Below are 21,844 nucleotides of genomic sequence, written 5' to 3' on the forward strand. Positions count from 1 at the left end.
CTCTGGTTCCTGTTTCCCAGGTTCTCCAGAGAGCGGGCCTCAAGGGAGGAGTCCTGGGAGCGCGGGCGGAGTGAGCGGGGGGCCACCGACTGGAGGCTCGAGAGCACCAATGGAAAGACTGCGTCACGGAGGTCGGAGGAAAAGGAGGCCGGCGAGATCTGAACCCACGCCCACGCGCTGTAAATAGTCCGATACATGTTTGACACAGCCTAACGTTACCCTTTATATTTGCTGAATACAACTCATCTTTTGTAGTTTACCATTTCTATTGTTTTGGAGCTAGCTGTGAGTTTCTCGAGATGTACAGAGTTGCTCCTGTGTTCTGGGTTATGTCAAGTGGGAATAAATAGCCTGACAGACTGCTTCCTGACGGCCGCGGTGCAGTCTCTCCTGTCCCCGGTTGTGCTAGACTTCGCCGTGGCTTCCGCAGGTTGGGGGACACACCAGGGGTCATCTGACTTGAGCTTAGAAATGTGACTTACGTTGGACTCCCCTTTGACTTTTGGCATATGATGTGCTGTGCACCTCCAACACCCAGACTGGCTGGGGCCGGATGTGCCCGGCCGTCTGCTCTGTGGGCTCCACATGTCTTTCTGAAGTCTGAGCTGCCCTCTTACCGAGGGCTGCCTGTCTGGTTTGTGGTAAGCAGCCTTAGCATGGCACTCGAGCTCAGATGAACTACAGTTCCCCCTCTTGGAGTTACTTAGGGCCAAGAAAGACCCGTGCATAGTATCTGCATGACAGCCACGAGGTCTTCAGAGGGGGGCGTGCTGACTTTGGGGTCAGGTGTGGTTTGACTCACCCTTGGGGGGCCTGGTGGTGTTACCCACTCTCCCTCAGCCCTTTTGCACGTATTGCTAAAGTGAGCCCTTCAGAAAAGTATAACTGCGAGCTCTTTTCTTGTTTTCACTTTTGTGGGAGTATTTTTGGAGGGAGCTTCTGGCTGGGCCAGAACATGCTGGAACATAACCCTGCTCACAGTGGGAGACCACTGGGAAGCCAGGGGTGAGTATCTGTCTGGTTGGTGGGTGGAGGTGTGCCCTCCCAGGTGGGAAGTGGATACAAGTTGGCAGAAAGCCTGGGTCGGGGGCGGGGCAGGGGGTGTAAAGGTCTCCTGGGAAGGGAGAGGCAAAGGGGGTGAGGGCTGTGGTCATGGGTTCCCGACTCAACGGTGTAGCCTGGCCTGTGACGGTGGGGGCTGGACTGAGCGGGAAGCCAGGGGCAGGGCTGCACAGCTCCTCACACCTCCATTCATCACCTCCAGAAGGGATGTTTTGGGGTTTTGTCCTGTTTCTATTGTCGTGCAGTACATATACATTTACCACTGTAACCATTTGTGAGTCTACAGTTGAGTGGCAATCACTGTGGTGGCCACTGTCCGTAGAGGGGTGGTTTTGAAGAGGCAGAGGGCAGATGGTGTCCCTGTACTTAGGAGGCCTGGGGTCCCAGCCAGAAAGCAGGTGGCGCTGAGGTCAAGACGCCCAGGAGGGCCTGGAGGGCGGCTTCTGCTCCCTTTACACCTGGACGCTCACCAGTCAGTCCAGGACGAGGCAGTGGGAGCCCTTGCTACCTGGCTCTTCCAGCCTCAGTGCTGGAGGCACCCGCCTGCCCCTGGCACATCACAGGGCCTGAGAGCCTGGTTTCCCTGACCCCTGAGCCTTGGGTTCTCCGTGTTGGCCCAACTCCTGGGCACAGGAGTGCAGCAGACCGGCCGTGGCCCTCTGCTCTGGATGGGCAGAGGAAGAGGTCAGACTGGTGGGGGCAGTGCACAACCCAGGACACCGAGGCTGCTCTGAGGACGCCACAGCGCACCCTGGGTGGGTTCCAGCAGAGGGCCTGGTAGGTGGGTGGAGGACCCGGAGGGTGCTGAGAGGAGGGGACTGGGGCCGGAGGGGGCCACCTACCTGAGCCCCCTCACTCCTTGTTAAAATACTGATGTGGGGAATCACTTATTTAACAGGGAAGAGCAGGGATGGAGGTAGGGAGGTGATTGCAGTCCTAGCAGAGAGTTGGGTCGGCCCAGCCAATAGGTGCAGATGCTTCCGGGGCCCATGGTGATGGTGGGCCCTAGGCCCCTGGGGTCAACCCCAGGGCTCTGTGGTGCCCTCAGACCCTCCCTGTCACCAAATTCTCAGGGACTCACACACACACACACCATGCTTCTGGCCACTGGCAGGGGTGGGGTGTGGCATGGTGGTAGCACCTTGTGTAGGTTGTGGAGTCTCCTAAGTGCATGGAGGCCCCAGGCTGTTGGGGGGGCAGGGCTGTTTCAGCTGCTCTCCCCTCTCTTTCTGGGGATCTCTAGCCAGGCCCAGAGCTACAATCTAGGGAAGGGAGGGCTGGAGGATCTGTGCTGGCTCTGCTGCTGCGTGGGAGCCCATTGCATCCAAGGCAGCTCCCAGGCTCTCGCTGCATCATGTGGATACAGGGATATCCTCCCAGGATGTAGCTGGGTGCTCTTGGTTGGGGCTGTGGGGCCGTGTCCAGCCATGGTTTGTGTGATTTGGGGAGGGGGTGTGCACAAGCAGTGCCTCTGGTGGGCCCCCTGCCTGGGAATGGGATGGGGGCCACAGTGGGGCTTAGAACCCACACGTGGTCCTGCTCTGGGGAGACTGGGTCAGCTAAGTGGTTTTTGGACTTTATTGCATGTCATTGTCATCTGGAGGACTTGTTAAAACAGGTGGCTTCCCCCACCCCCACCCCCCGCAGACTTTCTCTTGGTCTAGGGAGGGGTCCAAGAATGTAGACTTTTTTTTATTATTTTGCAGGTAGATTTTTTTGATTGAGATAAACGCTCCTACCATGAAGTTCAACATTTTAACCACTTTAAAGTGTATGGTATAGTGGGTTTTATATATTCACAATGTTGTGCTGTCTAGTTTATTACTGTGTAGCTGTAGAACATTTTTATCACCCCAAACCCTGTACCCATTAGCAGTTACTCCCCCTTCCCTCTGGCCCCAGCCCTGCACAACCACTAATCTACTTTCTGTCTCTGGAATCACACGATGTGACCTGTGACTAGCACCTCTTACTACTGAGCGTGGTGTTGGAGGGTTCATCCACCCTGTAGCCTGTATTGGTACCAAGAATGTAACAGTTTCCTTGGGCTGCTGGTGCTGCTAGTCCGGAACACACTGAGAGCTGGACTGGGGGCAGCAGGAGGGGTCCCCGACAGCTGGGCCACCAGCTGCAAACCCTCAGTGGCATATCTCTTGGGACATGAACTGAGCTGCTGTCCAACTCCTTAGAGCAGGGCTTCAAGCTCTTGCCACCAGGGCACATGCGGAAAATTACACTTGTTCTGTTTGGACCGGAGGAAAAGAGGGTTGAGTCCTGTCCACAGTTGCTGGCGCATTGTATTCCTTTATGTCCACTGCACAGGCCCTAAGCCCGGCCCTCAGACAACCCTTCCTCCTCCCACACCCCTGGGTACGCTCCAGCACAGGAGGCTTTGGTGCCACGTGGCCCTGGGCACGGGGTCACAGGCAACAAAACTGATGGCTGCTTGAGGACCTACACGTCTGCCACCAAGTGCCAGTGATCCCTGGTCGGAGGCGACCCTCCACCCCCTGCGCCAGGGCACCTGGGAGTCCACTGGGAAAGCCCGAGGGGTTCCTGGAGGTCCCTGCGTGTCCTGAGCACCCACAGCTCTCTGGCGCTTTCCGGCCTCTTCTGCTCTTCCGTCTTTCCCTCACTGGGGCACCTGCTCCCCGCCCTCCGTGGCTGGCTCCCTTCCCCATGTCATCCCCACAGCCTGGCCTGCCTGATTTCCTTGCCCATGGGCCTGGGGGTGCCCTCCCAAGGAGGTTGTGCGAGGAGCACTGTCCTCACTGTCCAGGAGAGAAGTCGCGAGCGGCCAGCCAAGGTGACTTCCCCCACCTGGATGCCGACCACCTTCATATTTTAATTTTTATTGAGATGTAATTGACAAATGTTATGTTTCAGGCGTAATGATTTGATATATGTATATATTGTGACATGATTTTTTTCTTGTGGTGAGAACTTTTAACCTCTACTCAGCAACTTCAAACATATAACACAGTATCATTGTATATAAAGTATGATGCTTATAATTACATAATAATGTGATATATTATAATACAGTATTGTATTGTCCCGGGCCTCCTTCTGAAGCTGCTAGTGCCTCCTTTGGAGCCCCACCGAAGTTCAGCCTGCCTGGGAATCCAGGCCAGTCAGCCCCAGGCCAGGCCCAGGCTCTGTACAGAAGAAAGCACAAAACACTTTGTTTAGAGAATGAGGAGCAGGCCCTGCATGTGCACCCAGGTCCAGAGATAGGACATCTCCAGCTCCTGGGAGCCCCCATCTTCCCCCACAATCCCTGTCAGAGGTCTCTGCTCTCTTTGAAAATCACTTACCACAAACAACACACATTTATTGTCCCACCGCTTCTTAGCATCAGGGTTCCCAGAGCTGCAAGGGCTGTCATCTGAGGCTGTACTGGGGAAGGGTCCTCCCCAGCTCACCTGGTCGTGGCAGCAGTCAGCGGCTTTCCAGCTTTGGCAGGAGGCCCTGCACAGGGTGGCTCAGGGCAGCGGGTGAGGGAGAGGGTCTCCTAGCCAGACAGGCAGCACCTCAGTCCTGGGAGTGCCTTCCCATTCCCGCCCCAAATCCTGTGGGTTAAAAACAAGACAAGTGGTCGGGGGGTGGGGGTGGGGGTGGGGGAGCGCGGGCAAGAGAGACATGGAGACAGCAAGTGCTGGAGAGGGTGTGGGGAACAGTTACCACAGAGCCCAGCAGAGGTCCACTCCTTGAGACACACTTGGGAGAGCTGAAAGAGACTCAGAAATCCTTGTACAAGCGTGTTTATGGTATTCACAGTAGCCAGAAGGTGGAAACAACCCATATGTAACAGATACAGGGGCAAACAAAACCCAAAATGTCTGTTCCTACAATGAGATATTGCTCGGCCTAAAAGGGACTGGAATTCTGATGCATGTCTAACATGAATGAGCCTTGAAAACCTTATGCTGGGTAACAAGCTGGACACAAAAGACCATGTACTGTATCCATTTCCATGAAAAGTCCAGGATCAGTAAATTCACACAGACAGTAGGTGAGTGACTTTCAGGGGCTGAGGGGGGAGAGGCATGGAGGGTGACTGGTAATGGACACAGGGTTTTCTTTCAGAGGATGAGAAAGTTCTGGAACTAGATAGAGGTGATGATTGCACACCATTGTGAATGTACTAAGCACCACTGAATTGTACACTTTAAAATGGTTGAAATGGTAAATGTTATGTGTATTTCACCATATTAAAAATAAAAAGCTTGGGGGAGGGATGGATTGGGAGTTTGGGGTTAGTAAATGCAAACTATTATATGTATGTATAACTGAGTCACTGCTGTACACCAGAAACTAACACAACGTTGTAAATCAACTATACTCCAATAAAATAAATTTCAAATAAACAAAAAGTAAAGCCACACTCAAAGGGAGGTGACAGCACAGGGGGAGAACACCAAGAGGTGGGGTTACAGGCTCCACTCTAGAGTCTGTCTCCATCATTGTTATTAGTGACACTTGTTTTTACTCTATTTGTGCCTTTTGTCTGAAAGTCCTTTGTCGGATCTTTATCCTTTGGATTAGTTAAGTCATAGTCGGTGTAGTTAACAATGTTCTTGGTTTTGTTGACACTGTCTTTTGTGGGGGGCTTTCCATTTGTCATACCCATTCTCTTTCCATTTTTGCCCCTTTTTGGGGGGATTGTTTTATTTTAACAGTGTTTTTCACTCTGTTAGATTGGAAGTCATATGCTCTATTTCTATTCTTTCTATTCTTCCCCTAGAATTTTACAACATGCATACTTGATATGTTGTGGTTGGCTGAATGATAGCCTCCAAATATATACAGGTCTTAATCCCTGGGACCTGTGAATATTCCTTTATATGGCAAGGGGATTTTGAAGATGTGATTAAGTGAAAGATTATGAGATGGAGGTGATTCTGGATTATCCAGGTAGTCCTAATGCAATCACAAATGGGAGATGGAGATTTGGCCACCAAAGAAGGCTGGGTGCTCCTGGCTTTAAAACTGGAGGAAGTGTCCAAGAACCAAGGAATGCAATTCTAGAAGCTGAAAAGCTGAGAGGATTTTCCCCCAAAGCCTCTCGAGGGGCATGGCCTGCGGACATCTTGATTTCAGCGTAGAGAAACTGATTTTGATTGTCTGCTCTCTAGAACTGTAAGAGAATAAACTTGCGTTGTTTTAAGTCACTGAGTTTTTGTTATACCAGCAATAGGAAACTGAGTCTAAAGTTAATGAAGACATTGTTTGCATGACAGATGGTACAAGGACTTAAGAGGACTTGAGGGCTCTGAACCCCTTCTTGCTTAGTATCGGCGCGTGTTCCGCGTCTGTATAGGGCTTTTCGGTGTTTTTTTTTTCTTAACTCCATAGACATTATAACTACATACAATCAGTGTTTGTATTTATCAGTGTTTTTGTTATTCACTCTTCTTACAGTTCAGACTTCTCCTGAAATATATCCTTCAGTAGAGTCAGGACAGGGTGGGGCAAGTGAGGCACCCGAGGCATGACATTCAGGGAAGAGCTGGGAAGCTACTTCCCTGGTGGTCCAGAGGTTAAGACTCTGAGCTCCTAGTGCAGGGGCAATGGGTTCTATCCTTGGTCAGGGAACTAGATCCTGTATGCCACAACTAAGAGCCTGCGTGCTGCAACGAAGACCCGGTGCAGCCAAATAAGTATTAAAAATTTTAAAAAAGGAAGAGCTCCTGCTTGGTGTTGTGCAGGGTCTTACGGTCTTGATAATTGATTTTGACTTAATTTTTAAGTTCACTAATTCTATGACTGTGTTTTGTTAAGGTTATCCATTGCATTTTTTTTTTTTTTTTTTTTTTTTGCGGTACGCGGGCCTCTCACTGTTGTGGCCTCTCCCGTTACGGAGCACAGGCTCCAGACGCGCAGGCTCAGCGGCCATGGCTCACGGGCCCAGCCGCTCCGATGCATGTGGGATCTTCCCGGACCAGGGCACGAAGCCGTGTCCCCTGCATCGGCAGGCGGACTCTCAACCACTGTGCCACCAGGGAAGCCCCATTTTAATTTTTGATGGTTATATTTTTCATTTCTAAAAGTTCTTTTTCACATGTGCTGTGTGACTTATTATATTTTATGGTTCCCTGCAGATATTTGAAATCTTGTCTTTAATTTTCTGAACAAGCAAAGTTGTAATTGAATCTGACACTTCGGCAGGTCCATTCTGCTGACTCATGTATCTGCTGGCTTTCACGCACGATGTCTTCTTTCCCCCTGTGCCTGGTGAGTTTGCTAGTCCTGGCCCTTTGTGGCCTATGGTGATTTCTTCAAGGGAGGATTTGTTTGCCAGGGGTCGATGAGGGAGTCCAGGATCATTTTACACAAAATTCACAGCCTGGGGATTTTGGTTAAGGGGAGGACCCCTCTGGTGATATGAACTTGGTCTGCAAAGCCACAGGTATCAGCATGTGATTTCAATTTATCAGGGCATTGTTTTCCCTTTTCTGCTGAACTTAAGGGTTTTTTTGTTTTTGCTTTTTTTTTTCTTTCTTTGCTCGTTTTTCCTAGTCCCTGTGTTTGGGGAGAGGATACCCAGTGGGGTATCCTTTTAGGGCCCCATGTTTATGGGGAGGAGTCACCTTTTGGGTACGTCACCTTATACTGGCCCTTTTAACCTATGAGCCTGTAAGGAAAAAAAATCCCAGCTCAAGTTTGCTAGTTTCAGCAAGTACATCAGAACGCAGGTGGTATAGGTGCTGTGACATTTCTGAATTCTCACATTTACTTGGTTTTTGGTCTGAAAATTCCTTATCATCTTGCTTGCCCTTTGTACTGTTGAGAAGATGAAAGGCATCTTATCCAGTATTTTAAATTGTCATAAATAAAGCTGTAGCCTCTTTTCTTGCCAGGTTGGAAATGGCAGCACTGAGCAGGCAAAGCCTTGGAGCATGACAGGGCCCAGAGGCCTGAAGGAAGGGTTGGGTATATTTCGAGGAGAGACTCCCCCCAAGAAAGACAGAAAAAAATGGGCAAAGGCGTCAGGTCCACAGACCTGACAAAGAACAAACACCACCCTGGGAAAGTGGGTGATTCTACAGAGAAGTCAAGATGGAGCAAGCAGCGTTCACCTTCACAAGTAATGAGCTAAATGAGGGCTGCGGGGTGGGGGGTGCAGGCTCTCGCCTCCTGCTCACGAAACTCAGGAGGGCAGTTTTGGAAATTTTATCAAAAAGCCATAGCAATGGGCATACCAGAAATTCCACTTCTATAAAAATCCCCCAAGGAAAATTATGTTTGTGCATAGAATTTTTGCTACAAATGCTCAGGGCAAGGTTTTCTGCAAATTAATTGTGAAAGGGCGAAACACATACACATAAATGAATAATCACTCATACCGCCACCACTTTCCTTTTCTGGGATTAGATCAGGTATACTGACAGCTGTCTTCTCTGCCTTCCTAGTCCCACGCCCATGAACTGCTGCCATCACTTAGTGTGTGTTGTTTTCAGTTTTCTTGTGATTATGTCAATATGAACCTGGATTTATTCTCTACAGTGACCTGCTGTGTATTTTGTTCCATGATCGTTTGTTTTGGCATTGTTCACTGTTTGTGCCCAGAGGCTGACCTCCCTGTGTGCCTCTACCATAATTTTTTTTAAAATTTACTTTATTGAAGTATAGTTGACTTACATGTTAATTTCTGCTATACGACAAAGTGACTTAGTTATGTGTACATATACATTTTTTTCATATTCTTTTCCATTATGGTTTAACAGGATATTGAATGTAATTCCCTGTGCTATGCAGTAGGTCCTTATTGTTTATCCATCCTGTATATAGTAGTTTGCATCTACTAACCCCAAACTCCCAATCCATCCCTCCCCCATCCCTGCTTTCCCCTTTGGTAACTATAAGTTTGTTTTCTATGTCTGTGCATCTGTTTTTCTTTCACAGATAAGTTATTTGTGTCATATTTTCGAATCCACATATAAGTGATATTATATGGCATTTGTCTTTCTCTTTCTGATTTACTTCACTTAGTATAATCTCTAGGTCCATCCAGGTTGCTGCAAATGGCATTATTTCATTTTTTTTTATAGTTGAGTAATATTCCATTGTATATATGTACCACATCATCTTTATCCATTCCTCTGTTGATGGACATTTAGGTTGTTTCTGTGTCTCGGCTGTTGTAAATAGTGCTGCTATGAACATTGGTGTTCATTTATCTTTTTGAATTATAGTATTGTCCAGATATATGCCCAGGAGCGGGATTGCTGGTTCATATGGAAACTCTATTTTTAGTTTTTTTAGGAACCTCTAGACTGTTTCCACAGTGGCTGCACCAATTTACATTCCCACCAACAGTGTAAGAGGGTTTCCTTTTCTCCGCATCCTCTCCAGCATATGTTATTTATAGGCTTTTTTCTTTTTTTTTTCTCCATACCTCGCGGCTCTTGGGATGATCCCTGACCAGGGATTGAACCCGGGCCACAGCAGTGAAAACACTGAGTACTAACCACCTCACCGCCAGGGAATTCGCATGTTATTTTTAGACTTTTTTTATAATGGCCATTCTAACTGGTGTGAGGTGATACCTCATTGTAGTTTTGATTTGCATTTCTCTAATTCGAGATTTTGAGTATCTTTTCATGTGCCTGTTGGCCATCTGGCCATCAAAAGAGAAATGTCTATTTAGGTCTTTTGCCTATTTTTTGATTGGGTTGTTAGTTTTTTTGTTATTGAGTTGTATGAGCTGTTTGTACATTTTGGAAATTAAGCTGTTGTTAGTCACATCATTTGCAAATATTTTTTCCTGGTCCGTAGGTTGTCTTTTCGTTGTTTATGGTTTCCTTTGCTGTACAAAAGCTTGTAAGTTTGATTAGGTTCCATTTGTTTATTTTTCCCTTTATTTCTATTGCCTTGGGAGACTGACCTAAGAAAACATTGGCATGATTTATGTCAGAGAATGTTTTGCCTTTGTTCTCTTCTAGTTTTATGGTGTCATCTACCATAATTTTTAAACTTTTCTCCTATTGATGAATGTGTTGGTTGTGCACCATATTTTTTTCTTATTTTCTTTTTATTTCTCTGCTCTGATAAACAGATCTGCAAAGAACGTCACTGTGCATACATCTTCATGTGTGTGCCTGTTTTCTGCAGGATAAATCCCAGAATCAGGACCGCAGGCCTAGAGAATTTGCACTTTTTGGATTTAAAGGATACAACCATCATTTGCAGATATTTTCTACCATTCCGTGGGTTGTCTTTTCATTTTGTTTATGGTTTTCTTTGCGAAAGCTTTTGAGTTTAATTAGGTCCCATTTGTTTATTTTTGTTTTAATTTCCATTACTCTGGGAGATGGATTGAAAAAGATATTGCTGCAATTTATGTCAGAGTGTTCTGCCTATGTTTTTCTCTAATAGTTTTATAGTATCTAGCCTTACGTTTAGGTCTTTAATCCATTTTGAGTTCATTTTTGCATATAGTGTTAGAGAGTGTTCTAACTTCATTCTTTGATGTGTAGCTGTCCAGTTTTCCCAGCACCATTTACTGAAGAGACTGTCTTTTCTCCATTGTATATTCTTGCCTCCTTTGTCATAGATTAGGTGCCCACAGGTAGGTGGGTTTATCTTGGGCTTTCTGTCCTGTTCCATTGATCTGTATTTCTTTTTGTGCTGGTACCATACTGTTTTGATGACTATAGCTTTGTAGGATAGTCTGAAGTCAGGGAGCCTAATTCCTCCAGCTCTGTTTTTCTTTCTCAAGATTGCTTTGGCTATTTGGGGTCTTTAGTGTCTCCATACAAATTTTAAGATTTCTTTGTTCTAGTTCTGTAAAAAATGCCATTGATAATTTGATAGTAGATTGCCTTGGGTAGTATATTCATTTTGACAGTATTGATTCTTCCAGTCCAAGAACATGATATATCTTTCCATCTGTTTGCATAGTCTTCGATTTCTTTCATCAGTGTCTTATAGTTTCCAGAGTACAGGTCTTGTCTCCTTAGGTAGGGTTTATTCCTAGGTATTTTATTCTTTTTGATGCAATGGTAAATGGATTGTTTCTTTAATTCTCTTTCTGATATTTTGTTGTTAGTGTATAGAAATGCAACAGATTTCTGTGTATTAATTTTGTATCCTGCCACTTTACCGAATTCATCGATGAGCTCTAGTAGTTTTCTGGTGGTATCTTTAGGATTTTCTATGTATAGTATCATGTTGCCTGCAAACAATAACAATTTTACTTCTTCTCTTCCAGTTGGGATTCCTTTTATTTCTTTTTCTTCTGGTTGCTGCGGCTAGGACTTCCAAAACTATGTTGAATAAAAGTGGTGAGAGTGGACATCCTGCTTGTCTTGTTCCTGATCTTAGAGGAAACGCTTTCAGCTTTTCACTGTTGAGTGTGATGTTAGCTGTGGGTTTGTCATAAATGGCCTTTATTATGTTGAGGTGAGTTCCTTTTTTGCCCACTTTCTGGAGAGTTTTTATCATAAATGGGTGTTGAATTTTATCAAAAGCTTTTTCTGCATCTAGTGAGATGATCATATGGTTTTTATTCTTCAGTTTGTTGATGTGGTGTGTTATACTGATTGATTTGTGGATACTGAAAAATCCTTGCATCCCTGGGATAAACGCCACTTGATCGTGTATGATCCTTTCAGTGTATTGTTGGATTTGGATTGCGAATATTTTGTTGAGGATTTTTGCATCTATGTTCATCAGTGATATTGGCCTGTAATTTTCTTTTTTTGTGGTATCTTTGTCTGGTTTTCATATTAGGATGATGGTGGCCTCATAGAATGAGTTGGGGATTATTTATACCAACAAAGGATTAGTCTTCTAATTTACAAACAGCTCATGTGGTTCAATATCATAAAAACAAACAAGCCAGGCTTCCCTGGTGGCGCAGTGGTTGAGAGTCCGCCTGCCGATGCAGGGGACACGGGTTCGTGCCCGGGTCCGGGAAGATCCCACATGCCACGGAGCGGCTGGGCCTGTGAGCCATGGCCACTGAGCCTGTGCGTCCGGAGCCTGTGCTCCACAACGGGAGAGGCCACAACAGTGAGAGGCTCGCGTACCGCAAAAAAAAAAAAAAAAAAAAAAAAAAAATTGACAGAAGACCTAAATAGACATTTCTCTTGGCCATACAGATGGCCAAGAGGCACATGAAAAGGTGTTCAAAATCGCTAATTATTGTAGAAATGCAAATGAAAACTACAATGAGATATCACTTCACACCAGTCAGAATGGCCATCACCAAAAAATCTACAAACAGTAAATCCTGGAGAGGGTGTGGAGAGAAGGGAACTTTACACTGTTGGTGGGAATGTAAGATGGTGCAGCCGCTATGGAGGTTCCTTGAAAAACTAAAAGTAGAGCTACCATATGATCCAGCAGTCCCACTCCTGGGCATATATCTGGAGAAACACTTGGTTCGAAAGTATACATGTACCCCAGTGTTCATAGCAGCACAATTCACAATAGCCAAGACATGGAAGCATCCTAAATGTCCATCAAAAGATGAATGGTTAAAGAAGATGTGGTACCTATATACAATGGAATATTACTCAGCTATTAAAAAGAATGAAATAATGCTATTAGCAACAACATGGATGGACCTGGAGGTTATCGTACTAAGTGAAGTAAATCAGACAGAGAAAGACAAATGTCATATGATATCGCTTATGTGCGGAATCTTAAAATGATACAAATAAACTTACAAAACAGAAGCAGACTCACAGACTTAGAGAACATGGTTACCAGTGGTAAGGTTGGTGGTGGGGGGATAGATTGGGAGTTTGGGATTGACATGTACACACTGCTGTATTTAAAATAAATAACCAGGACTTCCGTGGTGGTCCAGTGGTTAAGACTTTGTCTTCCAATGCAGGGGGGTGCGGATTCGATGCCTGGTCAGGGACCTAAGATCCCACATGCCTCGTGGCCAAAAAACCAAAACATAAAACAGATGCAATATTGTAACAAATTCAATAAAGACTAAAAAAAATGGTCCACATTAAAAAAAAAAAAGAATCCACCTGCCATTGCAGGGGACACGGCATCGATCCCTGGTCCGGGAAGATCCCACATGCCGTGGAGCAACTAAGCCCATGTGCCACAACTACTGAGCCTGTGCTCCAGAGCCCGAGTGCCACAAATACTGAAGCCTGCACACCTAGAGCCCGTGCTCCACAACAGGAGAAGCCACCACAATGAGAAGCCCGGCACTGCAGCGAAGAGTAGCCCCTGCTTGCCACAACTAGAGAAAGCCCGTGCACAGCAGCAAAAACCCAATACAGCCAAAAATAAATAAATATAGATAGATAGATAACTAAGAAGGGCCTACCAAAATATGTATATATATATGTAGTTGTGAGGCAAATTTGGTTATATTAATGAGTTCTGTAGATGAACAAGGTGAACATGAGGTTGATTTGGTCATTGGAACATCCTGATGATGGGTGAATTTTGAGATTGTCTTTCCCTCTTATTCCAGAATAACTTTTTGTGATAATGATAAATTATATACTGATTTTTTTTTTTTCTGTGTCAGATCTTAGTTGTGGCACACAGGATCTTCATTGAGGCATGCGGGATCTTTCATTGTAGCGCACAGGCTTCTCTCTAGTGCTGTGAGGGTTTTCTCTTATCTAATTGAGGCGCATGCGAGCTCGGTAGTTGCAGTGTGTGGACTTAGTTGCCCCATGGCATGTGGGATCTTAGTTCCCCGCCCAGGGATCAAACCTGCGTCCCCTGCATTGGAAGGTGGATTCTTTACCACTGAACCACCAGGGAAGTCCCTATATACTGATATTTGATGTAGATTTATTCCTAGGTAAAGAAATAAAAGAAATTTATTATATATTTTTTGTAAATTTATTATTTTTTATTTTATTTTTGGCTGTGTTGGGTCTTTGTTGCTGCGCGCGGGCTTTCTCTAGTTGTGGTGAGTGGGGGCTACTCTCTGTTGCAGTGTGCGGGCTTTTCATTGCGGTGGCTTCTCTTTTTTGTGGGGCATGAACTCTAGGCGCATGGCCTTCAGTAGCGGCACATGGGTTCAACAGTTATGGCTCGCGGCCTCTAGAGCACAGGCTCAGTAGTTGTGGCGCATGGGCTTAGTTGCTCTGCAGCATGTGCGATCTTCCCAGACCAGGGCTTGAACCCGTGTCCCCTGCATTGGCAGTCGGATTCTTAACCACTGTGCCACCAGGGAAGTCCAAAAGAAATTTAATATTTTTAAAAAAATAAATAAAGGATACAGCCAGCGGTGTGCTGGAACCTGCTTGTATTGGCTCAGGTTAAGTTGTAGGAATTTTGAGAGCTTGTTGTTAAACACAACCACTATTAAAAATTAAGTTATAGTAATTTACAATTAAATAGGTCATGTGAAAAACAGGTAATAAATACTGAAAGCCAATTACTTCCTAATTATGTTACTACAGTTTACTGTCATCTATGTTTACATCTCTTGTATCTGGACAGTGGAAATATGACACAATGGCAGTTACTATACATCTTCCTTTTTTTTTTTTTTTTTTAAAGGTGAAACCGAATCACTCTTTTTTTTTTTTTTTGCCAAGCCATGCAGCATGTGGGATCTTACTTCCTTGACCAGGGATTGAACAGGCACCCCGCTGCAGTGGAAGCACAAAGTTTTAACCACTGGTCCGCCAGGGAAGTCCCTGTATAGCTCTTCCTCATTTCCCATTCAGTGATAACCTGTTTGATAGCCTGAATCAACCATGATGGCAGTAGTTACATCACAGAAATTGGCATATGCTACAAATCAGTTCCCATTCCGTTCTTTCTGAGTGCCAGTTATTTAAATATTTCCCAGCCCACAACTGTATACAACTGAATTACCCTCCCAAGAGGTTATACTAAAACTTCCACCAGGAGTGTATTTGATCTTGCCTTTTTAAATATTTCCATGACAGGTGTCTTGTTAATGAGCATTTTAATTTGCATGTCTTTATGTATCTTTGCAAATGTCTCTTGGTCATTGGTATACTATGAGTTGCCTGCTTGTCCTTTGGCTTATTTTTCTATTGGGTTGACTGGTGTTTAAAAAAAAAAAAAAAAAAGTTGAGGGGGTGGGAAAGAAGAATTTGGATCTTGTAAAGAAAAAAATAATAACCCTTTGCTATTTGTGGCAAATATTTTTCTCCCAGTTCCTCTTTTAACTCTGTTTATGGTGTCTTTTCCTCCCATACCAAGTTTTTGCTCTTTATATCATCCAGTGTGTTCATTTTTTCCAGTGACACTTTGAGGATACCATTTCTTAAGAAAATCTCTCCAAGGAACTTCCCTGATGGTCCAGTGGTTAAGACTCTGTTCTTCCACTGCAGGAAGCATGAGTTCAATCCCTGGTTGAGGAACTAATATCCTACATGCTGTACTGCACGGCCAAAAGAAAAAAAAGAAAATCTCTGCAAATGTGCCTAGAAGGACCTGGAAGACTTACATTACATGCTACCTTGTCACATGTCTCTGTGGGGCTGTTCTGCCTGTGGGTGTTTGCATCTGTGTGTGTGTGTGGTATGTCTATTCCCTTTTTATTTTTTTTTAAATTAATTTTTTGCTGTGTTGGGTCTTCCTTGCTGCACACGGGCTTTCTCTAGTTGCAGTGAGCAGGGGCTACTCTTCGTTGCAGTGCGCGGGTTTCTCATTGTGGCGGCTTCTTGTTGCGGAGCATGGGCTCTAGGTGTGCGGGCTTCAGTAGTTGTGGCACGTGGACTCAGTAGTTGTGGTTCGTGGGCTCTAGCGCGCAGGCTCAGTAGTTGTGGCGCACGGGCTTAGTTGCTCCGAGGCATGTGGGATCTTCCCAGACCAGGGCTCAAACAACCCGTGTCCCCTGCATTGGCAGGTGGATTCTTAATCACTTTGCTGCCAGGGAAGCCCTCTATTCCCTTCTTATCCACTGTGTCACTTTCCATGCTTTCAGTTATCCACAGTCCACCCAAGTCCAAAAATGTTAAATGGAAAATTCCAGAAATAAACAATTCATAAGTTTTAAAATGTGCATTCTAGTATTGTGATGAAATCTCCGGGTGTCGCACTGCATCTCGCCTGGGCTGTGAACCATCCCTTTGTCCGGTGTGTACCACCCATTTGTCACTGAATAGCCCTCTCTGTTATCAGATGGACTGTCCCAGCATCTCAGTGCTTGTGTTCAAAGTGACCCTTATTTTACTTAATAATGGCCTCAAAGCACAAGAGGAGTGATGTGCCAAAGAGAAGACCTCAAGTGCTTCCTTTAAATGAAAAGCTAGGGCTTCCCTGGTGGCGCAGTGGTTAAGAATCTGCCTGCCAATGCTGGGGACACGGGTTCTAGCCCTGGGCGGGGAAGATCCCACATGCTGCAGAGCAGCTAAGCCTGTGCACGCTACAGCTACTGAGCCTGTGCGCCACAACTACTGAGCCTGCACGCCACAACTACTGAAGCCCGCATGCTTAGAGCCTGTGCTCCACAACAAGAGAAGCCACCGCAATGAGAAGCCTGTGTAACGCAACGAAGAGTAGCCCCCGCTCTCTGCAACTAGAGAAAGCCCGCACACAGCAACAAAGAGCCAACACAGCCAAAAATTAACTTTTTTATAAAAGCTAAAAGTTCCAGACAATAAGGAAAGAAAAAAATCGTATGCTGAGGTTGCGAAGATCTATGGTAAGAACGAATCTTCTATCTGTGAAATTGTGAAGAAGGAAAAAAATTCATGCTGTTTTGCTGTCGCACTTCAAACTGCAAAAGTTACAGCTGCAGTGCGTGGTAACTGCTCTGGTATTGAGATGGAAAAGGTATCAAATTTGCACGGCAAGATATTTTGAAAGAGACCACATTCACATAGCTTTTATTACAGTACATTGTTGTCGTTGTCTTATTAGTTATTGCTGTTACTCTCTTACTGTACCTAATTATAAATTAAATTTACTATAGGTGTGTACATATGGGACAAAACATAGCATGCTTCGGGTTCAGTACTGAGGTTTCAGGCATCCACTGGGGGTCTTGGAATATATCCCTCAGGATAAGAGGGGACTTCTGTCTGTGCATGTCACACATGTACTCTTGGATGGGACTCCCATGCCCTCCATTGTTCACACAGTTTCCCCATGTGTCAAGTGGGGAGTGAAGGAATAATGGATGTGCTGAGCCCACTGGGATACACAGGCAGGTGCAGCAAGTGGAGTAGTTCTCCGAATTTTTTAAAGGAAGACGCTCTGAGGTCTGCTTCCTGAGAAGTGTGGCATGTGGGCAGGGCTCTCTGCCGGCTCCCTGTTCCGCCCTGTCCGCTGCAGGAGCCACCTCCTTCCACCAGGTCCAGAGTCTGGCAAAGGTGCCTTTGACCCCAAGGCTACCGGCGCAGTTCCGGTCCGCGCCGGCAGGGGCGCCGGTCCCTAATTTTCTCCCAGGCTGTGCCGCGCGCTTCTAGGTGGATCTGAGGTGTCCGAAGTGGGCAGCCCGGAGGAGGGTCCGGCCTCGCCAGCTTGCGACCATGACCGCCACCTGCCACCCCTTCCCGAGTGGCCGAAGCCCCGGGTCTGCACCGCTAAGTGGTCGCGCCCAAGGGCATGGCTAGTCGGGGTTTACCACTTGGGATTTGGGACCCGCTGTCCAGACTTGCCTCAGGCTGCCGGGGTTCGGGGGGCGTCCTGCTGGGATCTGACAATTGGTAGTGTGAGACTCGGGCTTCCTCAGACCCCTACTTCATTTAGGAGGGGCGCCCCCGCCCCCTGTCAGGCCCAGGGCGCGCTCGCCTAGAGAGAACACTCGCGCACCCGAGGCTTTGTCCGCGGACTTTACTCAAACACAAGCCCCACGCGACCACCCTTTCAGTTTAGTGACAGTTGGGGGCCAGCGCCGAGATCACGTGGCTCAGAAACTTGTTGAGCGAGGCCTGCAGGGAGGGGCTGAAGTCTCCGGGGTAGTGCCGGGCGAGGGTCACCAGCAGGCAGTGGACCAGCAGCTGCGGAGAGGGAGTCGTTTCCACGCGGGTGCACCCCCCTTCCCTGACGGGAGCCCCCTCCCCCGGCGACAGGGGTCAGACCCCGCCGGCGAGCTCACCTGGAACTTGACGGGGTCCACGCGCAGCTTATGCGCGTGCAGCTCACGCAGAGCCGACAGGGCGCTGGGCAGGTCGTCCAGGTGGTCCACGGCGAGGGTCAGCGCGTCGGCCACTTTCTGGCCGTGCGCTCTGACCTGGGCGGAGCCGGGGCTCAGGTCCAGGTGGAGGAAGTAGGTCTTGGTGGAAGGGAAGGCCAGGAAGGTCCTGCGGGAGGAACGGCGAGTCAGGCTGGGGAGGAAGGAGGACGCTTTCCCGAGCGGGCTGAAGGCAGGGGAGCCCGGGGCCTGTGCGCACCTCTCCAGGGCCTCGGTCGTGTAGACGCCGACGTTACTACCCAGCTTCAGCCACAGCGCGCGCACCGCAGCCCGGTCCGCCGCCTCCAGCACCATCGTGGAGCCCGCCCGGCCGCGCGCTCGGAGCCTTGATAAAGTCCGGGTTGCGCCTGCGCGTATCGGACCGCGGTCCCCTTGGCCTCCTGGGTTCGCCGTGCCTCTGGTCGCAGAATCTGGCCCCAGGGGCCCGGAGCGCTCCACGGAGCGTCTGCTCCGACCTGGGGCCTTCCTAATCGCCCTGGACCCTGAGGCCCGTATTTTTGAAGGTTTACTCTATGGAAACTAATATTTAGTATGTATCATTAATATTAGGTTGCCCTGAATTTTAGCGTGGATTTTGGCATTGAACGTCAGCTTATTCTACCTCCCTCCCGAGTCTATTATGACACCTTTCTGAGTCTATTTTCTCATTTATGGAATATAAGGAAGGTAACAATTTCTTCTTTCCAAGGTTGTGCCTGGTTCATAACAGACGCCCCTTTCTGACAATGAGCATTTATAATGGGTGCCTAGGATATATCCCAAAATAATAGCTAATACCTATGCAGCACTCATGCTGTGCCAGGCATCACTATACATCCTTTTGTTTTTTTAAATTGCGTTGAAATTCATGTAACATAAAATTTACTGTCTTAGCTATTTTAAGGTGTACAATTCAGTGTCTTTAATTACATTCAGAGTGTGTGCAGCCATTACCACTGTCCAGTTCCAGAACGTTTTCATCGTCCCAAATAGAAACTCTGTCCCCATTAGCCGTCAGTCCATAACCCCTGCCCTCCAGCCCCTGGCCATTACCAGTCTTTCTGTCTCTGTGCATCTGCGTATTCTGGACATTTCATGTGAATAGAATCATGCAATATATGGTCTTTTGTGTCTGGTTTCTTTCACTTAGCACGTTTCCAAGGTTTATCCATGTTGTAGCATGTATTGACACTTCGTTGCTTTTTATGGACGGATAACATTCCATTTTATGGATAGATAGATCACATTTTGTACACTCATCTGTTGATGAACATCTGGGTTGTTTCCACTTTTAGCCCAGGCCCTCATTTTTCCTAATAGTAAAATAAGGAAGACTGCCTCTTACAGAGCTCATACTGTGCCACCAGCTGTGCTAAAAGCATGACACGCTGAGTCAGGGAACCTGCCATCGCATTTTCTGAGGATGACACTTGGGCCCAGGGAAGAAAGGACACTGCTCTCAGTCGGGGGCTCAGGGCTGGACGACTACCAGGACTGGGCACTAGGGGCATTCTCCATGGGAAGGAAGCACATCGGAGTGCAGGCGCCCACACCCCCACCCCACCCCCCGGGCTCTCTTCTCCACTGCTGCACTGGGGTGAGTCAGTGGGCCTCAGGGTGATGCAGTGGATCCTGAGCTGGGCCCCCCAAATCAGTCCTTTAGACCCTGTGAGTGTCCTGGGGGGTGTACCAGGTGAAAGGGGCATATGCAGGAAATTGCCTGGCTCTGCAATGGCACTGCTCACCCCAATTTCCTCTAGACTGTGCATGTACTTGGGAGGCACTTGATGGAGAGGGGGTACTCAGTGAGCCTCTGAAGAAGTGTGATCTCTGTGTTCTCCCCACCACCCAACTCTGGGAAGAGCCCTGGGAGAGCTCCAAGGTCCTAGGCTGGAGGTCCACCAACTCTCAGCACAAGTGTATGTGCCATAAAATGTAAAGACAGGAAACAAACCCATTATTTGAGCAAACCCGCGATGAATACGCAAGTCTCTGGAATTCGGTAAAGGGAGGATGTACTCAGCAAGTCACTCCAGGGTGAGGGTGAGGGCTGCCCAGAGAATCCCAGGCAGTGGCAGTGGGACCGGCTCCGTCCCTCTTCTGTACTGTTTTCCCCTTCCCGCTCTTTACCTGCCTCGGAGAGTTGCTTGGTCCAAGGCAAAGAGAGCCACCCCGACTCCTGGCACGGTTCGTGGACACAAAGAACCGAGGCTACAGAGGCTGCAGCCCACTCAGACTTTATTCAAAGATCGGGAAGTGAGGGTGCCCAGAGCGCCAGAGGGCCCCAGGCCAGGGTAGGAATCGCGGAGGCTCCAGCTTAACGGTATTTGGAGGTCAGCACGGTGCTCACACTGGCCAAGAACTTGTCCAGGGAGGCATGGACCGAGGGCGTGAAATCGGCGGGGAGGTGGAGAGCCAGGGTCACCAGCAGGCAGTGGCTCAGGAGCTGCGGAGAGAGGGGGTGTCAGGGGCCGCGGGGTTGGGGGAGTGCCGCCGTGCTCCACCTCTGGAACCCCACCGCACTCTCTGCCTTGCTAGCTCAGATCTCTCCCGGCCTGGCCCGCGAGCTCACCTTGAAGTTGACCGGGTCCACACGCAGCTTGTGGGCGTGCAGGTCGCTCAGCTCAGACAAGGCATCGGGCAGGTTGTCTATGTGGCCCACGGCTTTGGTCAGCGCGTCGGCCACCTTCTTGCCGTGCCCCTTGATCTGGGCGGAGCCGTGTCCCAGGTCGAAGTGGGAGAAGTAAGTCTTGGTGCTGGGGAAGTTTATGAACATCCTGAGTGGAGAAGAGACGGGAGAGCCGGGCTTAGGCCGGTCGGCCCAGGACCAGGATGCGACGGGGCGACCGGCCCCAGTCCCAGCCGGGCAGATGGGCTGCTCACCTCTCCAGGGCCTCTGCGCCATATTCTGCACTGTGGTTGCCAATCTTAGACCAGGTGCCCTTGACGTTGGTCTTGTCGGCGGGAGACAGCACCATGGTGGGTTCTCTCTGAGTCTGGGTCAGGACCAGAAGCGTGCAGGGCTGGGAGTGCGCGAGCCTTTATGCCTGGGGCGCGAGGGGCACGCCCGATCGCGGGCGCGCTCATTGGCTGGCGCGGGGCCGGGATGCGCCTATGGACCTGGACAGCAGGGGGCGCGCGGCGCAATGTCTGCGCCTGGCTGGGCGGTGCGTGCTTCGCTCCCAGTTTGGGGAGGGACCTGGAGACTCTGGCCAGGGTATTCGCCCTCCCACCGGCTGCTTCCCGCCCGCTGCGTCCACCTTCCCCGGAAGTGCTATCCTGGTCCCAGCTGGCGGGGGCCGGTTTGTGGAGCGGGGTGGATGTCCGCTCTTCCACCCTTTAGAACCCCTGAGGGATGGAAGAAGGGAGTAGGTCAGCCCGTCCCACCCACCCTGGACCTAGGCTTGGCACACACTAGGCATTTTAAATTTGGGCAGAATCAGTGAATGAATGGGCGATTCGGTGAGTCTAGTTCAGGCCAGAGACGGATGCACACAAGACGTGTGCGCATCGCTGACATGTCCTCAACAAATCTCTACTGGAATCCCTCCGGCTGGGGGGCTCCGGGTTCAAGTTTCTTCTTCCAGGGTGGTAGTTGCTGCACCCCAGCCTTTTTTTGGGGGGTGGTGGTGAGCCGCGGGGCATGCAGGATCTTAGTCCCTCGACCAGGGATCGAATCCGTGCACC

At 48.4% G+C, this 21,844-nt stretch overlaps 3 protein-coding genes across 8 annotated transcripts in view; 1 reads left to right on the top strand and 2 right to left on the bottom strand.

Moving 5' to 3' along the window:
* Nucleotides 1-20,481, top strand: part of LUC7L (LUC7 like) — a 50,552-nt gene extending 30,071 nt beyond the window's left edge. For 3 of the 6 annotated variants that reach the window (XM_019927500.3, XM_019927498.3, XM_019927499.3), the window contains one exon: nt 21-20,481. In XM_019927500.3, the coding sequence (XP_019783059.1) occupies nt 21-162 (142 nt within the window). In that variant the 3' untranslated portion in view covers nt 163-20,481. The remainder of the gene's footprint in view (nt 1-20) is intronic. The other 3 variants (XR_012326177.1, XR_012326178.1, XR_012326176.1) reach the window with 3 other exon arrangements.
* HBQ1 (hemoglobin subunit theta 1) lies at nt 17,803-18,502 on the bottom strand. The gene is made up of 3 exons (XM_004322117.4): nt 18,378-18,502; nt 18,083-18,287; nt 17,803-17,984 (listed from the first exon to the last, which is right to left on the bottom strand). The coding sequence occupies exons 1-3, from the start codon at nt 18,470-18,472 to the stop codon at nt 17,856-17,858; spliced, it is 429 nt and encodes a 142-aa protein (XP_004322165.1). The 5' UTR covers nt 18,473-18,502; the 3' UTR covers nt 17,803-17,855.
* Nucleotides 20,379-21,166, bottom strand: LOC117308132 (hemoglobin subunit alpha). The gene is made up of 3 exons (XM_033840038.2): nt 21,041-21,166; nt 20,730-20,934; nt 20,379-20,603 (listed from the first exon to the last, which is right to left on the bottom strand). Exons 1-3 carry the CDS (start codon nt 21,133-21,135, stop codon nt 20,475-20,477), a joined length of 429 nt encoding a protein of 142 aa, XP_033695929.1. The 5' UTR covers nt 21,136-21,166; the 3' UTR covers nt 20,379-20,474.
* Between the last annotated feature and the right edge of the window lie 678 nt (nt 21,167-21,844).

The sequence above is a fragment of the Tursiops truncatus genome, chromosome 15 (assembly GCF_011762595.2).
Source record: "Tursiops truncatus isolate mTurTru1 chromosome 15, mTurTru1.mat.Y, whole genome shotgun sequence".
Classification (NCBI taxonomy): Eukaryota; Metazoa; Chordata; class Mammalia; order Artiodactyla; family Delphinidae; genus Tursiops; species Tursiops truncatus.